The sequence below is a fragment of the Labrus bergylta genome, chromosome 3 (genome assembly GCF_963930695.1).
Source record: "Labrus bergylta chromosome 3, fLabBer1.1, whole genome shotgun sequence".
Classification (NCBI taxonomy): Eukaryota; Metazoa; Chordata; class Actinopteri; order Labriformes; family Labridae; genus Labrus; species Labrus bergylta.
Genome location: NC_089197.1, coordinates 18,816,746 through 18,837,674, shown reverse-complemented (window position 1 = coordinate 18,837,674; position 20,929 = coordinate 18,816,746). Strand labels below are relative to the sequence as shown.

At 39.8% G+C, this 20,929-nt stretch overlaps 2 protein-coding genes across 3 annotated transcripts in view; one reads left to right on the top strand and one right to left on the bottom strand.

Moving 5' to 3' along the window:
- ankrd11 (ankyrin repeat domain 11) overlaps positions 1 to 10,447 on the bottom strand; it is a 109,842-nt gene extending 99,395 nt beyond the window's left edge. For both annotated transcript variants that reach the window (XM_029277093.2, XM_065952867.1), the window contains exon 1: positions 10,004 to 10,447. The gene's annotated coding sequence lies outside the window, so the exon portion shown is untranslated. The remainder of the gene's footprint in view (positions 1 to 10,003) is intronic.
- Positions 10,448 to 12,342: 1,895 nt separating this feature from the next.
- On the top strand, positions 12,343 to 20,929 carry spg7 (SPG7 matrix AAA peptidase subunit, paraplegin). The gene is made up of 17 exons (XM_020632538.3): positions 12,343 to 12,929; positions 13,340 to 13,440; positions 13,561 to 13,650; positions 13,782 to 14,023; positions 14,139 to 14,278; positions 14,471 to 14,573; positions 14,681 to 14,806; positions 15,041 to 15,203; positions 15,344 to 15,517; positions 16,513 to 16,637; positions 17,069 to 17,171; positions 17,383 to 17,493; positions 17,599 to 17,714; positions 18,849 to 19,005; positions 19,266 to 19,429; positions 19,610 to 19,687; positions 19,797 to 20,929. Exons 1-17 carry the CDS (start codon positions 12,724 to 12,726, stop codon positions 20,001 to 20,003), a joined length of 2,406 nt encoding a protein of 801 aa, XP_020488194.1. The 5' UTR covers positions 12,343 to 12,723; the 3' UTR covers positions 20,004 to 20,929.

The window sequence follows — 20,929 nt, the reverse complement described above, 5'->3', positions numbered from 1 at the left end:
AAAGATGTCATGGAGGGAATAAGTGATCCCACCTCTGTTACAGGGGTGAGACAGGATAAGCATAGCCAGCAGGGGAGAGCAGTGCTGTTTGTTAGTGCAGGTCGCAGTGTGTGTGTCCCACTGTTTCTCTACGCATGTACTTCTGCAACGGCATTTCACAATGTGAATTCATGGGACACTAATATTACGCCGTTGCGGAATCAATATGAATGTACAAAGATGACATGATGGAGTAGCTTCGTGAACGTGCTCTTTCGAAATCGCACTCTGACAAGGGCTCTAGACTCCAGACTGAGTAAATGGGAAACAATGTTTTGTTTTGTTTAGGATAAAGAAAATGTAGCATCTTCAAGTTGCTAATGTTTAACTTTAAAAAAGGCATGAAGCGAAGAGATCTACCCTTCAAGTCTAGACTTTCTGTCTAAAGGAAAATGTGATTGTTTTTCACTTGGAAAAAATGAACATAATTGGTACTTTTATTAGGCAACTGTAAAAGAAAAAGAAGCATATTCTAAAAACAGGACACCAATTAATATACCAGTAAGCTGCCTTTGCTCTATCTGACAGGCCAAATGGAATTCTTGCATGGCACAATAATTCAGGGCAACACCCAATAGGTAAAAAAAAAACATTGCTGAGGGTTAATGGGTGGCATGTTCATATTAATGTCAATGAAATATGAATTATAATGCAACCCTGATGTACCTGTGAGCACTCTAGCCATGCAGTCATTCAGCATTAATAGAGTCTTGCACATGTCAACACACAGCTGAAACTAGGAAGGTTTTCGCATGAGAATGGAAGCGAAACCATCAGTACTTGCAGTTTTTCTAGAAAAAAACACCATGTGAAAGTGAGAATTGATTTATTGACCGATGTCAAGGTGGCGATATGCCCCCTTTCAGCTAGTTACTATTGGACCATCTTAAGGTTGACCCATTACGTAACATACCAAAAAATCAACAAACAATTTAGCAAGCAGCAAACTGGTTGAATGTTAAACGGCGAAAACACAGGTGACTTTTCAGTATGGTTTTTGTTGTACGGTGCCATGTTTGTCACCATACGACGTTTGTCTTTTTTTGCACAGCTTTCTTCTACACATTTAAGCTGTTCTACTTTCAGATCTTCACACAGACGCGGGTCATAAGCGATGATATTTCATTGTCTCACTGAAAAGCCTACTTTTCAGTGAGACAAATGGTATATTATAGATGGTTTTTTTTGGGTTGATCTGAAAACCGAGCCCCTTTATTAACATCCATGATCCGATTCGAACCGTGGGATTTGTGATCCATAACACCACTACATCTGAGGACATCCAATTATCCCGAAAAGCTGGATGAACTCAGAAAAATGACACACCGTGTCTGAAGTATTGTTGTGCTGTAAGCATTGTAATTGCAATATGAGCTTTCACAATAAACATGTCGCAAAAAGTCTGAGTCCATCACGATAAATAACAAAAATGATATTTACAAAGAAATGATTTCTCACTCAGTAAGTGCACATTTGACCTGTTTGATGGAGGCCCAGGTCGTCAATAACATGTTGATAATGTCAGATGAAGCTCCAGCTAAGCATCAACTCTGCTTAGATTAGTTGGTGCCAATTTAGTGCTTAAAGTTTTTTTGTTTCAGGAAGGACGTGCTGCAACACAACCATTTTGTAAAACATGCAGCACAGCATAACAAATGAGTCATAAGCCGTTTTCACATATGCACTCTGGATAATATCTAGATATTTACAGGAGGACTTCTCCGGAGATTCTCCTGACCTAGTCGTTCACATATGCTCCTCACAGCGGGGGACTTTCCCTGTCAGAAGGGAGGGGGCCGCGGGGGATTTCCCGACGTAAGACGTGACGCTAATAAACAACGCGGAAGTAGCGGTCGAAGCAAATGAATCCTCTACACGACGTTATAATGAGAATAATTGCCTTTATATCAATGCTATGTGTAATCCAATGGAATGACAACATCCACAAAATAGTGGAGAACAACATACTGATGAACAGAAAACATAATGCAGCCGTTTAATTACGTGCACGGAGATCGTAGTGGTCGCGTGCAGACACTTTAGCCGGTCACTGTATATAAACGCTGCCACGTTCAGACATCAGCTCACTCGGATATTCTGCGGATAAAACACTAGGGGTCTGGCCGGATAAACTCCGGGTAAAGTCCGCGCGTTTGCGTTCACACATAGCCTAAAGAACCTCCGGGTAGCCAAATCTTTGGTTATAGATAGTATGCATTCTTTATAATTACTACATTTAATTTTGTTGTCGAAAATAATAAAGTAATTACACATTTCTAATATCATGCAGGTCTATTATGTGCATAAAAAGTAAACTGTTTTTATCTGGTTTGATTTGATGTATTTTTCATATTGCAATATATATTGCAGATCCCTAGTCTGAAGCCCTAATAAGTTACAGAGCATCTTCTACCAGACCAATAGCACAATATAACCTCCATTACAGTTTGCCTGAAGTGAGAGCTTGAAACTCTGCAGCCAATGGCATCACAAATAAGCCTTTATAAAGAATTCACATGAGTAAATCATCATTCTGAAGGCAATTACCCACAAAATGTGAGATGGCAAAGTACAAACAGCAGCATTGACAATAGGTGTAGCGGGAGAGAGCTGTTAAGGCTGACAGTGGGATGAATCACAACCTCTTTATAGCCTCCATCCTGGCTGTAAAGACAGAAAAGAGCTGAGTGGTGAAAATGCATGTAGTGGTCAAAAAGGGTGCTTAGACCCTTTGTGTTAAGTATACTGCCCCACGGCATGCTGAGGTGGGGAAACAAACCATGGCTGCTCGTAGTAGTGAGCAGGGGCATGGGCCCCGACTGACGGACCTCATCTCTCTGGTATTTAGGTATGCCTTTGCTTTTCATTCACATCCCACCCGCACAGGCGCAGAGGCCCATCTCCCCACAGTCCGCCCCTCCCCCCTTCCTGTTGTTGCATATCAATGTAAATGGGTGGATGAATGGCTGCAGCTGGCCCATCAAAAGGCCAGCCCTGCTGAAGGGCCTTGGCGATTGAGATTCAGCCAGGCCACACCACCTCTACCCTCCCCCACCCAACACTTTGTCCTAATACCCTTACCCCCTGTCTCAGCTAAAAGCTCATCCAACATGAGTAGGATTGCGGGACACAAGAAAACTGATACAGCTGTTTTCTTCTCAGCACAACAGAAGTGAGCATGAAGCTATTTTCAAAGGGGCAACAAATCTAATTCTAATCATGGCAGTGGGACAAAGGCTAGTTTTTGACAAGATAAATAAATATTATTTTCATTTTAGAGTAATGGCGAACAGCAAAGCAAAAACTGTATTCACATATGTGGCTTTTACCATCAATTTGACCAGGCATTGGTACTGGTGCTGTTGTGTACCACCATCAGAACATCCCTCTAACAAGGGCTTAAGAAATGCATTGCCAAAGCTCCTATAGGCACCAATAGTACATTTAGACCAGAGGCTGGCGTAAATGTCAAAGTAAACTACTATTTGCTTCTACCATCAAGATTTGTTATTGCCCATTGACAAGAAAGCCTCATACAATTGTACGTCTAGCTGTGAAAATCAGGTTCAAGATTGATGTATCAACATTATCAGACTTTTTTTTTTCTCACTATCTTTGTCAGACATGTCTCTGTGATCTGTACACTATCTTCAATTTCCAAAAAAAGGGGGTCTAAATACTTAAAATGAGGAGGAAAAAAGGGCATCACTAAAGAACAGGAGAAACAAGGAAGGCAGAATGAGTCCAGGTAAGCAAGCCTGTTTAGTCATTTTCCCTGTGTGTCAGCAACAGCCTGAACAGACCAGAACAGCTGAGCCCAGAGGGACACAGCATTTCTAATGCCACGTATGGATAATACATCAAATCATGCAGTCTCCTGCTCAATAGCAAATCCCATCAAAACACCAACTGTTGTCTCCAGATTTGTACCATTCCTTCTTCATGCTTTCCCAGACTGAGGCACACAGCCCATTGCCTCAAAGCTTTCACTATGCAGGTTTTGTTTTTATAGCAGAGACTTTAATGTATTTTAACACAGATTAACCCTTGCATGTAGCCTTCAGATGATGAACATGTTACCTACTAAAAATACTCAACAGATGTGTTTTTATAGGCAACAAATTCACTCTGACAATGGGGACTCAAACTAATAAAGGCTGAGCCTGTGAGCTAAGACTGTAAGAATTCTACATACTGTAGGCCTACACCGATATCTCCTGATAAGTCCATTAGATCACTAATCCACCTTATTCTCCATTGAACACTCTGTAACATAAATTGCACAGAAGTCCATTACATCTTCTGTTTCTCAACCTTTATGTAAACACATTTTGATTCACCTGAAACAAACATAGATGTCAACCAGGGCCCCACTGATATTGTTTTTTTTGGGGCTGATACCGATAGTGATGTTGAGGAGGAAAAGATATGATACCAATACATAACCCGATAACTTTTTTAGATCTATTTTCAATCTGAGATAGATGGATATAGACACAATTACTGCATTAACCCTTCAAATGCACTTGTCAAACACTTATTTGTAATGAAGACAAGCCGGTCATTCAACTGGAAAGTAACTGCACAGGTACGTGCAACATGGCTTGACACTCTGGAGAGTGATAATGCTTGTTTTAATCCATATAGCAAAAACAGAAAGAGAACTGCTAGTGTGATACAATGAAACTCAAATGAAATGTTTTTTGACTGGTAAATAAATCTGGTAATATCAGCCATATCGGAGACAAAATTAGCCAATACAGATTGTCACTAGATATGCTAATACTGGCCGATATTATCGGCTGGTCGATTAATCGGTCAGGCTTAAATTCAAATGGCAATCTAGCCCAGTTGCTTGTTGATCGATGTTAAAATGTTGTAAGTGTATATTTTTATTTGCAAATCTGAAGAAAGCTGCGACTCGATATATATTCGTTTATTAGAGGCACAAAATATCCCCCTTTTCCAGCTCTTGATCCTGAAGATCAAAAGCCACATCTCTAAAAAGCACATTTCTGGAGAAGTAGCAGCATGCCAGACTAGAGAACCTTTCCCTTTGATGTGCAAGAGATGCAGGGAAGAGAAAATATTATCAAGAGCAGCACAGCGGAAGGTAAGGAAGTAAGCACAGCGAAACCCAAGTTGGAGACACCATCAACCATCAGGACCTCCAAACCCCTGAAATGAGGCTCTACAGTCCCTGAGGGAAACAGCAGGATTGGGGCCCGCCATTTTGTTCCATTTCACTTCGAGGATAGAGGAGGGGGGCAAAGGAATAGGCTGAGTTTCAAAGGGCTTCAGATGCCATTTGAGTATCCGCAGAGATTGTACTGGAATAACAGCAGCTATAAAAGATTTATACAATGTGAACAAGGACGAAGAGAGGGGAGTGAGAGAGAAACTAAAACACAGGAAGAAAAGGGAAGGCAGAGATGGACAAAGACAGGCAAGAAACAGGAGTAGCCATGCTTGTTTACCTAAAAGGACCACACTCTCTGCAGGAGAGGGGGAGGGGAAAGCCAGCATGGACAGAAGGCAGGCAGAGTTGAAGCTTAGGACTTTTTTTGCTAATAGACGCACACCCTGTTTGCAATACTTTCACTGGAAGCATTAAAACCGTTCTCAGTTATATTTAAGAAAAAGAGATGCAGGTAAGAGAAAACACTTGACCATTTCTTAGAAATATTGGTCCTTAGAGAAGCCCAGGTGAGACATTGAATGGGAAATGTTATGGACAGACAAGTTAATAATGGAAAATGTAGGGGGCGCAGATGACCTACTGGTTAGGTCGCACCCCATGTACGGAAGCTATAGTCTTCCAAGTTGGTGGCCCGTGTTCAAGTCCAACCTGTGGCTCCTTTCCGCATGTCATAACCAACTCTCTCTCCCTGGTTTCTACTCTATACACAGTCCTAAAAGCAAAAAGGCCCAAAATAAAATCTTTGAACAATAATAATAATAATATAATGGAATATCAATATGATGTTGTATGTGGAACATAATGCATCACTCTGGTAACTCATGTAAGAGAGGATAATTTAGCTAAAACATAAATTGATTAAATTTAAGTAGGGAAATGTGTTAGATTAATGCGTGGATCATTGAGCTAAAGCCAAATACAGTATACTTACTAAATCTACTGGCAACTTAAGCTGAATTAATGGACAGGAATGATTCATGGAACGAAGATATAAGATATCTGGTTGCACAGGACAACTGAACACTCATGCTTGATAAGAAAATGTGGTCAAGTTTGGCAGTGCTAATTTTTGGCTTTTCCATGTTCAATTAATTTTCAATCAATTTATGTATCATTACCAAATTGAATTTGCTTGTCCGATCATGTGGGTTTATTAAAGTTGGTAAACACAATCTACAAAAAGGAGCTCTTCCAGATAGCTCTGGAAATCAACATGCTTGTTTTCAAGGTACATATGTCAACATGAGGCACCAACAGCTTGTAGAATTTTGGAGCCTTCTCCAGGAACTGCGTCTGGATTACTGGCTTCCAAGTGCTACTTAAGGCTGACCAGTGATCAGTTTGATCACCTGTTAGCTAGGATTGGTGCCATGGTTTCTTGGATGAACACAAACTGTTGAGTGCCTGCCCATCTGTCTCTGGTGCATCGTTGTTTCTTAATTGATGTCCGAATCAATAAATATTCACTGTATCAAGTCTAAATGCTTCTTAATTAATCTGGTATACAAAAGCAACATGACCCCATCATGAAACAGTTCTCATTATTACCAAAAAATATCATGATATCATTTTGTAAACCAAATTTATGCTTTTCTGAGAGTCTTTTTTAATGTCAAGAGGATCTTGACAAGAGGATCTTGACAGTTAAAGGCCTTTACAACACATTTTAAGTAAGATATATTCAATGCAGTAACAGAATATTAACTCATATTTGTTCACCAATTCAAAGTTTGATCTGATTTTGGGAGCCTGATGTGTTAAACACAGTGTTTTGCTACTAGACACGGCCTATCACAGTAGTCCAATCAATATAGAAACGCTGTTACTAAATATTGTCACCACAACCCCTTTTATCACAACACGTAACAAAAACAGTGACACTAAAAGTAGTAGGTCAAGCTAAATGAACTAAATTGCTATTTAAAATTATTATTATTATTATTATTATTTTACATGTGAATTGTTGTTCTTGCAAGATGAGCAATTGCTACAGACTTATGCACAAGGTTGATCAATTTATACATTGGCATCTGCCATATAACATTTAGCAGAAGCGGTGCTTGCAAACCAGAGGCTAACAGTACATTTTAAAAAAGAATGACAGTGTGGCAGCCAGAAATATTCATAGGGGTGTTAGATCCCCTCTTAACTAGTACATAATTGTGATGAGTAAGTTATAAGTCAAGCTTTACAAATACAGTTTACATTTTAGAATACAAGAAGTTAGTTAGACAAACAATGGCTGTTTACCATAAACATTTGTCTCATTATTACTTATACTAACTGTAAGATTTAAAAAATTAAGTGCGATACAATAACCAGAGAAATTGTTCTTGTTATTATGCAGAGTCATATTCTGTAGCATCAAATCTACTGTGCCACTTCTGCAGTGCTCTCCTAATCTGCACTCTCGTTTATCATCCTTATCATCCCTGATAAACTTCTTGATGATTTCAAGACCTTTCTGTTTTCATTCAGGTTCTACGATCTCAGCTCTCTCTTTAGTACTTGTTTACAGAGGGCTATTTAACCATTCTTGGCCAGGATAACCATCTGGGTGTCCTCTGCAACTGACAGTCGAGCAACCCAAACAAAGATATCAAGCTTATCCTGTTCTCTCTCTTTCACCTTTGTTGTGTTTTTGCCAGAATTCATCAGTGATGAGCTCAACCTCCAAGTATGCTTCCGAAAATACGGAGCAGGCCACTTCAGAGTCATACACCCAACAAAAACCTTTTAAAAAGACATAAGAAGGCTGGGTGAACGACTGGTTTATGATGTTACTTTTTTCCCCAAAGTACTATTAGAATGGGCAAATATGCAAGAAACCCACAGGTTGTACAAGGGTTGACACATTTCTATTTAAAACTGAAATGAACTGGGTCGGACTAGTTGTGAGACAACAGCCACAGTAAAATAACAGAAACACCGAAATGTTGCCTGCCTTTAAATTACCGAAAACGTGTAACCTCAAGCTACAGTAACAGCTCATGACCTTTTTGGCCTCACAGAACTCCATATTCTGTTGCAGGCAGAGGACCTGGCTTAGGTCTTGGGTTCTACTGATCAGAACAAACGCTAAACCTAATGAAGTCACTAATGGGGACCATCAGCTCAGCACTGTCAAGCCGCATGGCACCTATTCTTACTTATGATACCACATACCTTGACCGTTGAATATATTTAAAGGTTGCTTTTTATTATAGCTACAAAGACAGAACGTATGTTCTCCAATATTCGTAAACATATGCATTATATTCCACCTGTTTTAAGAGAGACACTCAATAAGCTGCATTAAGCTTTACAAAATCGAACACTAGTTAATCCAAAAGGAAAATAACAATCAAACTAATGTCTATTATATTTGAACCCTGGGAGTGACAAATGGGTATGTATTAGAGATAGAATGTGTCAGAAAGTACTTTATAATAAAATTATACACATCACAATACTCATGTGAACAGAATAGGGCATGTGACAGCTTTTGGATTGAGGCTTAAGCTATAAAAGGGAAACAGGACCTACGCAAACTCTAGGGAGACAGAGATATGCATCACTGCCTCTGCAGTGTAGTCAACATGAACGCCCCAACAAGCTAAAACACTCTCAGTATCTTGGTGGAAAACACCACCAGCGGCACTGCAGTGTTTTCTTCAGCATTGGTACTGCACCAAAGTGGAGAGCTTCTCCTACATATTCCATTTCCTCTCCAGCTCATTTTAAATCCAACCATGTTCTGTCCCCCCCCCTGTACAGTTTTTTGAACACAGAAACACAAGCACTACACTGACCGAACTTTGGTAATTGTGTCACTAATACCATCTTTACAACCCCTGTTAGTCTGCTAACTGTTTACAGTTAGTTTCTGATAAATCTAGGTGGCTCGTGGGCATTTAAATCTGTGCCATTTCATAAATAATCTGCATGTGTTTTGGTTCTGACACACGTATTCATCGCTTTCCTGATAGAAGGGCTCAAGTTGTAGCACATAGGTTTTTGCTTTAGTGCTGGAGCATAACAGCAAACGAACATGACATAGGGCTTCATGACAGGAATTTATTGCACACTTGGCTGGAGGAGCTAGTGTATTAATACTGCTTTTGATCACCTAAATTGGTATAAACTAGGAGGTATTTATTGATCTCCCTAAATAAAATTAATGATTCTGGCTGCCTGGGATCTCGCACGTGGTAAATGCTGAATCCTAGATTATGGTCAAATTTAAGCAAACATTACTTGTAAGCCTACTGTGGACAGAGAGCACTAGACCTGTAACCCTGTTAGAATACCTGTACGCTTACAGGGTGCATGCATGATTTCAACATATGCAGCACTTATTTCCTTACCTATTTAGGTTGGATATTAAAACAACACACTAGTAATACAAGTCATAACACACATTGCACTTGCAGTTGATGTTTTCCTCGGGAACTTCTACAATAAATAAATGCGTCCTAAATAAATTTAAAAAAATGCCAACATTTAATAATTTATAACTAAGAATTACCAGCAACAGCCTGCGTTCAAGAAGCCGAGCTGCGTGCTCAAAATATTTGTGAATTTCCAGTGAAAAATAGACTTAAGTGTATATGATGACAACTTCCAAATGTTATGCATCTCCATGTTTTAAAGTCAAAAATGATTCTAACTCTTGCAAGTTGACCTTTGTCGCAACATACACACATCAGAGTTAACCAAGGGGGGCAGCAAGTCAGTTTGTTGTTATAAACGAGCTAAAGCAGGACCAAGAAAACAGCCACTTACCTCAGTCTGAATTCAAATTCAAATAGTTATCTGAATCTTTAATGTTTAATCTATGCCTCGATGTTTTCGGCCGATGCTGGATGGTCCCATTTGTTGCCGTCGGTTCAGTGACGACTGGTTCGGAGACATACGCATAAACTCTCGTCGACCATTGCAGCTCAAAGCAGCTCACCCAGATACGAGGCTAGCGCTAGCTTGTTAGAGCCGTGTAGACCAACAAACAGACGTCCAGGGGGAAAAGAAAAACAATAAAATATCCACGCAACCTCGTTTACAGCGTCACTATTTCGTCTTCACCACAAGCTACGAACCTTAGAAACTCCATTTGCATGACGGTAGCCTTGCTTGGGGTGAACGTAACGCATCAAAAGATTATATTTTGTTTCGGTTTAATCCTCTCCGCCAACCAGTACGAGCGGTTTTTCGAGCGGCCTTTGACTTCGGTGTATGGACGTTCAGAACGGAAACGCGACTGGCCTAAGACGAGCTACGCGATTGGCTCTGGGAGTGTGGGCGGATACCGTTTCCGCACCGAATGAAACTGACGCCATTTTGGATCTACACAGCACACAGCTCTTGCTTCATCGCGAATACAATCGGGGCTCCAACGTGGCTGACCGCAGTTCCCAGTTTCAAACGCCATAGACCACACTCCATTATATCGTTGGAGACTTCGAATAGGAAATGGAGTGCAGCCATTGTGTGCACTCGTTTTCTACACCTCTAGAAACTCTAGTGTGCCATTATATTGTTTTTATGTATCACAGGTAATAGTCAAACGTTAACTTCGCCTGTGAAAAGTAACCTCAGTGTATGCTCGTATTAAATAAAGCTATCAACTAATGCATTTTCTGAATGCCTGTCATCGGTTGACCTACTTCGAGGAAAAAGCAATCAAATCGTGTGCAATACATGTTTATCCAAACACAAGTAAGGATCGGGGGGGAAAAGCCCACCACATATATGAGACGAAAGTAAAGCGGGGCAGGTGAACAAACCAGACGCACCCTTGGTCAGAGGAAAACGCAAAAGGTTGAAACAAATTATCCAATTGGCTGTAAGAAAACTCCTCCACTCTAACTGGGTTACCAGATGTGTCACTCAAGCTGAACCGCACACGTCGCTTTCTAGTCTTGTTTATTAACGAGGAGTGGATAACAATGTGCGGGACAAAGCTGCATTCTTTGATTCCAACTAAAGTCTAAACCTGCTGATGTTACAGAGTCGTTCTCCTTCAAGTAAACTGGAAAAAGTAATTATTTAAAATTTACGTACTGAGATTAGTTTTGGACGAAAACCAATGTACTGCTGATGGTACTTTGCACTATATTTCTCTTAAAACGTGTGACGGAAAATGTGCTGTGTTTATTTTTTATTAAATTCGCTTAATAACTGTCCCGAGCTCAAGGTCCATCGAGTCATCCAATAGCGCACTCTGGTGGATGACTGCTGAAGTGGGAAAACACTTGGAAATATAGCCTACTTTTTGTAGGCTACTAACTTGGTCAGGGATTTTAGACTTACAAGTCCAAATAAGTTAATTATTAAGTAAACAGAGAATACTTTTAAAATCATCAAGACCAATATGTGCATCACATGCACAAACCCCGAACCAATAAAAGAAGATAAAGACCAGTTTAGAAACTCATAGAAACGGCCATTATCCAGCCTGTATCATTAAAACAGGTACATTAGATACAATTGGCCTATTGTTCCTTTTGGAGCATTGTTCTTCTTACCATGACTTGTTTTATTTATAATATATTCAATAAAACAAAAAATTGTGAGAAAAAAAAAAATCTTAAATATTTTCTCTGTTTTTGTACAACTGTAGAATTAAAAGAATGTTTTAAAGTTTTTAATAGATGCCTTGCACGATTTAATTATTTATTAATGTAATTTTTAAATATGAATGCATCGGGTTGTTTGTATCAATTGTTAAACATTAGAGATTATCCATAGGCAGTAGCATTTTTAAGCTATATATAAATGATATATGGGAAGTCTGCATTTCTTTTTGCGTTTTTCATTATATTAAATATTAAATTGTCTGCTCGGTATCAAGGGTAATTACATAACTGAACCAAATTGTTGGATTGCGCAGTGAGTGAATGTCCCTGTATTTAGGAAAGGTGTGGGTTTTTACTTAACTACGTTGTACACTTAAAACGGTTCATGAATTAGCGTTAGTATAAAGCAAGTTACTCAAAGGTAAATGTACAACTGACTGAAAAATACACCGCAGTGGTGTCTGTGGGAAAACCCTGCGCAAACCTACGCGCAGCTAGCAGGTGCTTGAAGAACAACACGGAAGTTTTGAGGGTTGAAGTTGAAAGTTCAAGACAAAGATATTTCAAAGCCTCCGAGATGTGTTACAATTTTAAGCATTGCATCTATAGTAGAGATGAATCGCTATTTTTTTTTAAACAGCAATTACTAATACATCGTAATAAAAGTAAATAGGTTTTGTTTTTTGCAGTCTTACCCTTGCAGCAGGAGACCGGGGAGTGCTGCTGCTGTATTGTTGATTTCGAGCTGACATCTTTGCTCTCTCCTCTGTTGGGTTAAATAACATAGCGAGCTACTGAAGCTACTAGCTGCAAGTCAGGGTGAAGATAAACAAACGTGTTATGACACACAGTTTTAGCTTAATAGACCACTCATAGCTATGGCATCGCATTCGATGAGTTAATAATCTATATTCAGTGATAAGAGACATCATGTCAGCCTTGTTGTTGCTGCACCGTGCCGCGCTGTGCAGAAAATACAGTCGAGATTTACTATGGACTCTCTCAAAGCGAAGTTCTTACATATCAGCAAACAGCGGAAATGTTAGAAATGTGCTATCAAGATGGGAAAATATCAGAAAGATGCTTTTCAGAAAACAGACCGGACTCTTACAAGTCGGCAACAGAAAATCATTCAAGTAAGTTTGGTATATCGTCTAACTTAATAGTTGAATCATTTGGCTTATAATCACAGCTGGCTAGTTGTGACTTTTTTCCAATTTACTGTCTGTGAATTGGGGATGTGTATACTTGCAGCTATTCATTGATGACCTCTACTTATGTAAATAAAGGGAAGAAAAACGAGATTCTGCTTCAGTGGGACAAAAAAAACATTTTGTTTTTAGCAGAATTTGACATTTAAATGCGAGTGATACATCAAATATAATATAATATAAAGTCTGTGGAAATAGTCTAGAGAACATGACAATCACTGGTTCCATTATTTGTCATTTACAAACCATGATGTTTATCAGTGTAATAACAGTGTTTTTTTTGTTTTTTTTTGTAAATGACATAAAAAGTTTACCCAATGCTTCCATTTTTGTAGTCTTCTCCACAAACCTTTGGGTCCTGGCATGGAGGGAGTCTACAAAGAGTTAATCAGGAGCCACCTGCTGAGGAACCCTGTTGGTTTGGCAAATCTATTAGGTAAACATGCCATTTGAATACCTTTTTGTATGATTTTTATTCCTAATGTTGAATCGATTTTAATAATTGCATATAAGATACTTTCTCATCCTCATAAAATGATGAACACATGGATTTCAGGGGCTACAAACTTCTTCAGTACATCGCAGAGCAAACAGGAAAAAAATAAAAGTAATGAACCAAAGGGAAAAACTCCAGAAGAAGATGAAGGTCAGTGCTAAATTGAATCGGCTGCTTTAAACATGGCTGCTCTGTAAAAACACCACATCTATAGGTGATTAAGTAATTTCTTTCTCTGGTCATCTTTATTCATTTCTCTTACAATATGTCTCACCTTTTAGAGGAGAAGAAACGACGTGAGCAGGATGACCAGATGTACCGGGAGCGTCTTCGGGCCCTCTTCATCATTGCACTTATCATGAGCCTGATGAACTCCATTAATACCAGCGGTGGCAACATCTCCTGGAATGACTTTGTCAATGAGATGCTGGCCAAGGGAGAGGTGTCCCGTGTGCAAGTTGTCCCCGAGAGTGACATTGTAGAAATTTATCTTCATCCTGGAGCAATTATCTTTGGGAGGCCTGTATGTTGTACTATCCACCATTATTTAATGCTACATTACAGATCATTAGAAAGGATGTGAACTTTTACTGGAGCAAACTAACCTCTCATTTCCTGCTGTCTGTCTTGCTTTGCAGAGGTTGGCACTCATGTACAGAATGCAGGTTGCAAACATAGACAAGTTTGAGGAGAAGCTCAGAGCTGCTGAAGAGGAACTGAATATTGACACTAAGGACAGGATACCGGTGTCCTACAAACGCACTGGATTCTTTGCAAAGTAAGAACACGATCTTTAAGAGCAGGCTTTAAATCAAATCAAATGTGTTTTGGGTTGTTATATACTGGACATATAAACAGACTGTTTATTTTTCAAGTTGGAAAACAGCTCCCATTGGATTTTCAATGTCTTGAATGCCAATGTTCTCTTACTTTGTAGTGAAGAATGATTTGAAATCTGTTCACTTTGCAGTGCAGTCTATGCTCTGGGGATGGCTGCAGTGGGCGTGGCTATTCTCTGGTATATCTTTCGACTGGCAGGCATGGGGGGCCGAGAGGGGGGCTTCAGTGCTTTTGTAAGTGAAGACCACACAATCAAAGTGTTTTGTGCACATTAAGGGTCCTTATTAAGTTCCATTACTTAAACTATCCTTTTGATTGTATGTTGCGACACACTTAACAGAATCAGCTGAAGATGGCCAAGTTCACTATTGTGGACGGCAAGTCAGGTAAAGGTGTGAGTTTCAAAGATGTAGCAGGCATGCACGAGGCTAAGATGGAAGTGAAGGAATTTGTGGACTACCTTAAGGTAAGACAATCATCACCATGATATCTTTTGCCCTGCATAGTTCTTTAATCATGTTCCTTTACATAAAGCACACATTTTGCACTCAATCTAAGGACAAGGTGAATCTAATATAATGTTTTAGTTCACTATTTGCTACAATAACTGCATGATGAACTGACGTTTGGAAAACCTTCTCTCTCTTTTTTCCAAAAGTTGAAATATTAAACTAAAAATGTTGATGTAATTGGTTGTTAGAATCCAGAACGATACCTCCAGCTGGGAGCCAAAGTTCCCAAAGGTTCACTGCTGCTTGGGCCTCCAGGCTGTGGGAAGACCCTGCTGGCTAAAGCTGTAGCCACAGAGGCTCAGGTGCCCTTTCTGGCTATGGCAGGCTCTGAGTTTGTGGAGGTCATTGGAGGTATGTAAAGACAGCACCAGCACATAAGAAAATGCTGACATTCACTTTGGTAGCAGGTATTGTTGCATATGATATTATTGTTCTATGGAAACTGTGTCACCCTATCTGCCATTTTTGACGTGACTTTGATTGTGTTGTAGGCCTTGGTGCTGCTAGAGTCAGGAGTCTGTTCAAGGAGGCTCGAAGCCGAGCTCCCTGCATCGTCTACATCGATGAGATTGATGCCGTAGGAAAGAAGCGCTCCAACAACATGTCCGGTTTCTCAAATACAGAAGAGGAGCAGACCCTCAACCAGCTGCTGGTAGAGATGGATGGTGAGTAAATGAAGGATTTCAGAGTAGGTGTTTTGTTGTCCTGAGAGGTTGTGACAACGTGGACGCTCTGTTGTTTTTACCACCCCCAAATCGCCTACATTCACACCCACTTCCCTCTGTCTACTCACCGATTCGCTCACCGTTCGCGCCCCATTCAGTTCTCCCCTGTATTTCATTCACTCGGGCTGAGCAGGAGAGAGAGCAGCAGGAGAGGAGAGCTGAGAGTTACAGAAAGATGGTCGGAAAAACACGCTTAATAGCATGTTAGAAAATAAGTAAGGCAGTTAATCCCTTCTCTCATTTTTTATCGTCATCAACAACTCCGATCATCCTCATCTCCATAACACTCACGGATCGTTCTCATTCACTCTTCACCTGTAATCCAAACACAAAACACGAATGGACTTTTTGACAGACTGACTGACTGAAGTGAGAAGCCTACAGCTAAAACTGACTTCTTTATTTCACTGAAAGGTAGATATTATTTTGTTTCTTTTCATAAACTGAACTGAAGCTCTTTTCCCCACTTTTTGTTGGAACTGAGTAAAAACCCAAAGTGGAATTTTGAGTTGGACTGTTTCTTTTTTACTTTGTTAGGACTGAGGGATTGTGGGATATTGAGTATTGGTTATTTTTTGAGTGTGGGTTGAGTGTTTGAGTTTATATTGTGGTTTCACGGATATCATGGTTTCATTAATATACGACTATTTTGCTTTGAATTACATTGGTTGTGGAGTTTCTATTTGTGGGGTTTTGTCATTTAATGTAAGGGTGTACACTCTGTGTGACGCTTTGGTTCAAATAATCCAAACAAAAAACTCAACAAAAACTTAAAACGACAAAAAACAACCGACTTATCTTAAATGCCAGGAGAGAGACCTGGCTGGCATCCCTAAAACAAAATATTAAAAGATCATCACATCTCAAAGTCAAACTGTCACAAGGTGTACTTTTCAGACAGAACAATGTAACTTTGTACCATTTCTTCATTGCAGGAATGGGAACGACAGACCACGTCATTGTGCTTGCTTCCACTAACAGAGCAGATATCTTGGACAATGCACTTATGAGACCTGGCAGACTGGACAGGCACATCTTCATAGACCTGCCCACACTGCAGGTAGTCTTCAACACCTACAGAAACCAGTCGACTTAAACAGTGATGATGGCGTGGCTAAAGATGTGAAAATATATCTGCTATTTAGTTTGTTCTTTAATTTAGTTAGATCAACTTCTTGTTAATTAACTGCTGCAAAACACACATACTGTGTCAAAAGTAAATATACCTCAATTTAGAATCATGAAAGAAATGCTTTTATGAATTTCAATCTTATCATGTACACATGTTTTACACTCGTCTATGTATACACAGGGCTGTGTGTCATTACACCTTTTTAAGTGTCCCTTTTCTTGCTAACCCTATCACGCTGTTTCATTATACGCTATCAAGCAAACAAACACTGTGCTCTTGGGCTAACCAAACTTTTTGAACTGTGCAGGACTTTTTCATTTCATGCAGTTCTTATTTCATTTTGTTTTGTTTCCTCTCAGGAGAGGAAGGAGATCTTTGAGCAACATTTAAAGATCTTGAAACTGACCCAGCCAGCAGTCGTCTACTCTCTGCGTCTGGCCGAGCTCACACCCGGCTTCAGTGGTATTTACACATCAACTATTATGTCCTCTTGTTTATCTTTAAGTACCAAAAGATTGGCCGTCAGTAATAATAAAAAAAAAAAAAAAGAGGTTTTGATCAACAGAAATGAAACATTTTTAGACCTAACACAATACTTTTGAGGTTTGCTCACGTGTGATTCCTGAATGAGGTTATCAGGAAGTCATTTCACCAGCTCACTTTGTCGCTTCAGGTGCAGACATTGCCAACATTTGTAATGAAGCCGCCTTGCATGCTGCCAGAGAGGGCCACAAGTCAATCGACACTTTTAACTTTGAGTATGCAGTGGAGAGAGTCATAGCAGGTACGTTCTTTCGTTGGAAAAATAGTGATTGTTATGAATCTTCTTGGCTTCTTCTCTCCCTAAATGTGACAACCCCCGTGTGTATTTGTGTGTACGTGTCTTCAGGAAGTGTAAAGAAGAATAAGATCCTGTCCAAAGAGGAGCAGCGGGTGGTTGCCTTCCATGAGTCTGGACATGCCATAGTGGGATGGCTGCTTGAGCACACAGAGGCCGTCATGAAGGTAACACATTGCTTTGTGTCCACTCCAGCATGTGGTGTAGGCGTTTTATGGTTCTTTCTGTACAAATACGTACTCCAACACATTATTGTAAATGTGTGATGTTTGTATATTACAATTTTCTGTATGATGCTATGGAAGCTGTTAGCATCAGATGTATGCCAAGTTTATGTCAAACAATTAGTCCAAATATCTTGTGAATCATCAAACTACTCTGGCCATTTTTTTTCTTTTTCTCTGCTGGGCTGTGATTTCTTTTTTTTTTTCTCTCCCTCTGTCATTCACACATCTGAATATGTGTCAAAGCCGACAGGGACATCCAACTAGGTGTTAAACATGTAGCCCTTGATTAACACATCCATTGTTTTTGTATGCCCGATAAGCTGTCAACAATTCTAGCTTCAGTGCATTTATAATCAAGCAAAAATATTTCTTTACACAACCTGACCAACGGTTCAAATAATGTTTGTATAACACTGATGGACACAAATATCTTTCACAAACGGCACAACAAATCAGCGCTTAATCTGCACAATGATGAGATGAATGACCACTTTGGGAAAGAACTTGTTGGATGTCTTTCGTTCCAGTTTCTTGACATATCTCACTCGTGGATGTTTGGCTAATGTTTTCAATATTGGCCACGTGGTCTTTTGTCCTATACTCGTTGTCCTTCTTTCTTCTGTTCTGTGGTGAAGTTTAATGTCCAGTTCACTTCCTTTTCACCTTGGTCACAGTCCTTTTCTCAGGAGAAAAAACATTCATTGCCACAGTTTATGTAGCTCAACCCTTATGTTTCTTTTCTATTTATCGCTCCTGAAAAATAATTTGGAAAATTGTGTTTTTTTTGGTTCCATCATTTACACTTTTTGTTCACAATGATCAATCAAAAAACTGTTTTGCTTTTTTTTTGGTGTAGGATCCATGTTTCTTCCAAACAAGAACTCCACTTTTCCTCCATGATCATATGGGGATGTGGCAGTTTGCTCTTTGCAATTACAGCAAGGCTCCGGAAAAACAAAATATGAAGCTCTTAAAAATGTCATGACTTTTAACATTTCAGTGAATGAGGTCTGTAGTAAAGAAAGTAACTACAATACCTACATGATCACTTTTTTTTTTCTTTTTCCCCTACAGGTGTCAATTGCCCCACGGACTAATGCAGCCCTGGGATTTGCCCAGATCTTACCTCGGGACCAGTTCCTGTTCACCAAGGAGCAGCTGTTTGAGAGGATGTGTATGGCTCTAGGAGGGAGAACTGCTGAGGCTATCACCTTCAACAAGGTTACAACAGGTACAGTCCACCTTTTAGATATTTGCTGTGTACAGTACATTATAGAGTCTATTTGTAGATGCAATTCATTTCAATGCATTATCCTGACCATTGCACACACACTCTGTTACTTATTATGTTGATAGTAATTTTTTTTTGCTACAGATTAAACTCTGATCTGCACTCGGCTCTAAATGGAACTTTTAGCTAAGAATCTGAAGAACGTCCCAATATAAACACTTCTGAACTGAAAGTTATTTACCCTCCTTCTGTGTCTCCAGGAGCTCAAGATGACTTGCGTAAGGTGACACGTGTGGCCTACTCCATGGTGAAGCAGTACGGCATGAGTGATAGTGTTGGCCAGGTGTCGTTCCCGGAAACAGAGGAGCAAGGTGCCGTTGGACGTCGTCCTTTCAGCCAGGGCCTGCAGCAGCAGATGGATCACGTGGGTTCTTTTATTAGATGAGGAGTTCCTTGTTAGCCAATAATAGCACACTAAACGCTGAGGAAATTAGTTTTAACTTTGTGTTTTTTAATTGAATACTCATTGTCTGTTTTTTTCTTTCTCTACAGCACAGTTGATATGTTACATGTTATTTATTATAAACTTTTTTCCCTCTTTCAGGAGGCTAAGATTTTGATAGCTCGTGCTTACAGACACACAGAAAAGCTGCTGCTTGACAACAGAGACAAGCTTACTTTGGTCAGTAGATCTTTCCTTCATGATAAATGTTGTGTTTTCTCTGTTATTGAGCACTTTAGTCTTGCCTTTTGGTGTAGTGTTTTAATTCATGACACTCTGGTGTTTCCAGTTGGCAAACGCACTGTTAGAGCGTGAGGTGGTGAACTACGAGGACATCGAAGCCCTGCTTGGTCCACCACCACATGGGCCCAAGAAAATGATCATGCCACAGAGCTGGCTGGAGGCTGAGAGGGACAAACAGGACACAGGAGAAGACGAACCTCCACCACCTCCCCGCAAACACACAGACGAAGACATGGATCCACAGATGGTCTGAGAGTAGAATGCAGGTCTCATAGTTATTTCACAAATGCTGCATTTTGCTGCGATTGTCAGGGGCTGGATGAATGTGGCTTTAATTCTTCCTTTAAAGCTTTATATATACCTGAAAGCAAAACCATTAAAGTTAGTACATGCAGACTTTTGTGCAAAATAGCTGACCCATTAAGATTATCTGAAACGGGCTAGAACAAGCCAGTTTGGCTCTATTATTCCATAAAAGCACTAAATTTCCTACGGTGCAGATAATATAGAAAAGCTCACTGATCGACTCTTACTGTATGTGCAACCAACAATAATATTCTACATGACAGAATTCCCAAACACTGTGTGCTGGTGTGGAGTCATTTAAATGCAGACACACCAGGCGTGTACCGTAAACGTTTGGACTTGAATATTTCATGTATTCACTTCTGCACATAATGACATAGCAGAAGAACTGCTAACAAAGTGCAAACCAAATGATTCTCTTGTCCACTTTGTCAAAGATGACTTGATTTGTATGCAATATATTTGAAATCATTTGGAAGGTTTGCTTCGACACAAACATGTGAATTTAGCATTAGTGTCTCTGGTACTTGAGTTAGCTGCAGTAGAGACTGCGGTAAAGTACAGGTTGTTGTAGGTTGCTGTGGACGTTAATAGTGAACAGTGTGCATTTGAATCGGGTCAAAAACAAAAGGTCCAAAAAATTGGAATGCCTTGTTAATGAGGAACATTTCCACATTTTTGGAATACCCCTTTAAGGCTGAAGCCCCCGACATGTTGATGATAAGTTATTATTCTGCTGCCAGAAATGCAGATGGAGCCTATAGAACAGGTTTCTGTGGACTTTCCTTTGTTTTGGTTGAAATTGCTACAATTTGATGTGAAGTCCCAAAGGACAGTGTTGCTTCATATGAAAATAAAGTTTTATTTACATAA

Bases quoted from the DNA above. Each gene is read 5' to 3' on its own strand.
- spg7 (XM_020632538.3), top strand. From the start codon at position 12,724: ATGTCAGCCTTGTTGTTGCTGCACCGTGCCGCGCTGTGCAGAAAATAC. The intron at 14,279-14,470 runs GTAAGAACACGA...TTCACTTTGCAG, and splicing joins CGCACTGGATTCTTTGCAAA to TGCAGTCTATGCTCTGGGGA. The intron at 16,638-17,068 runs GTAGTCTTCAAC...GTTTCCTCTCAG, and splicing joins TAGACCTGCCCACACTGCAG to GAGAGGAAGGAGATCTTTGA.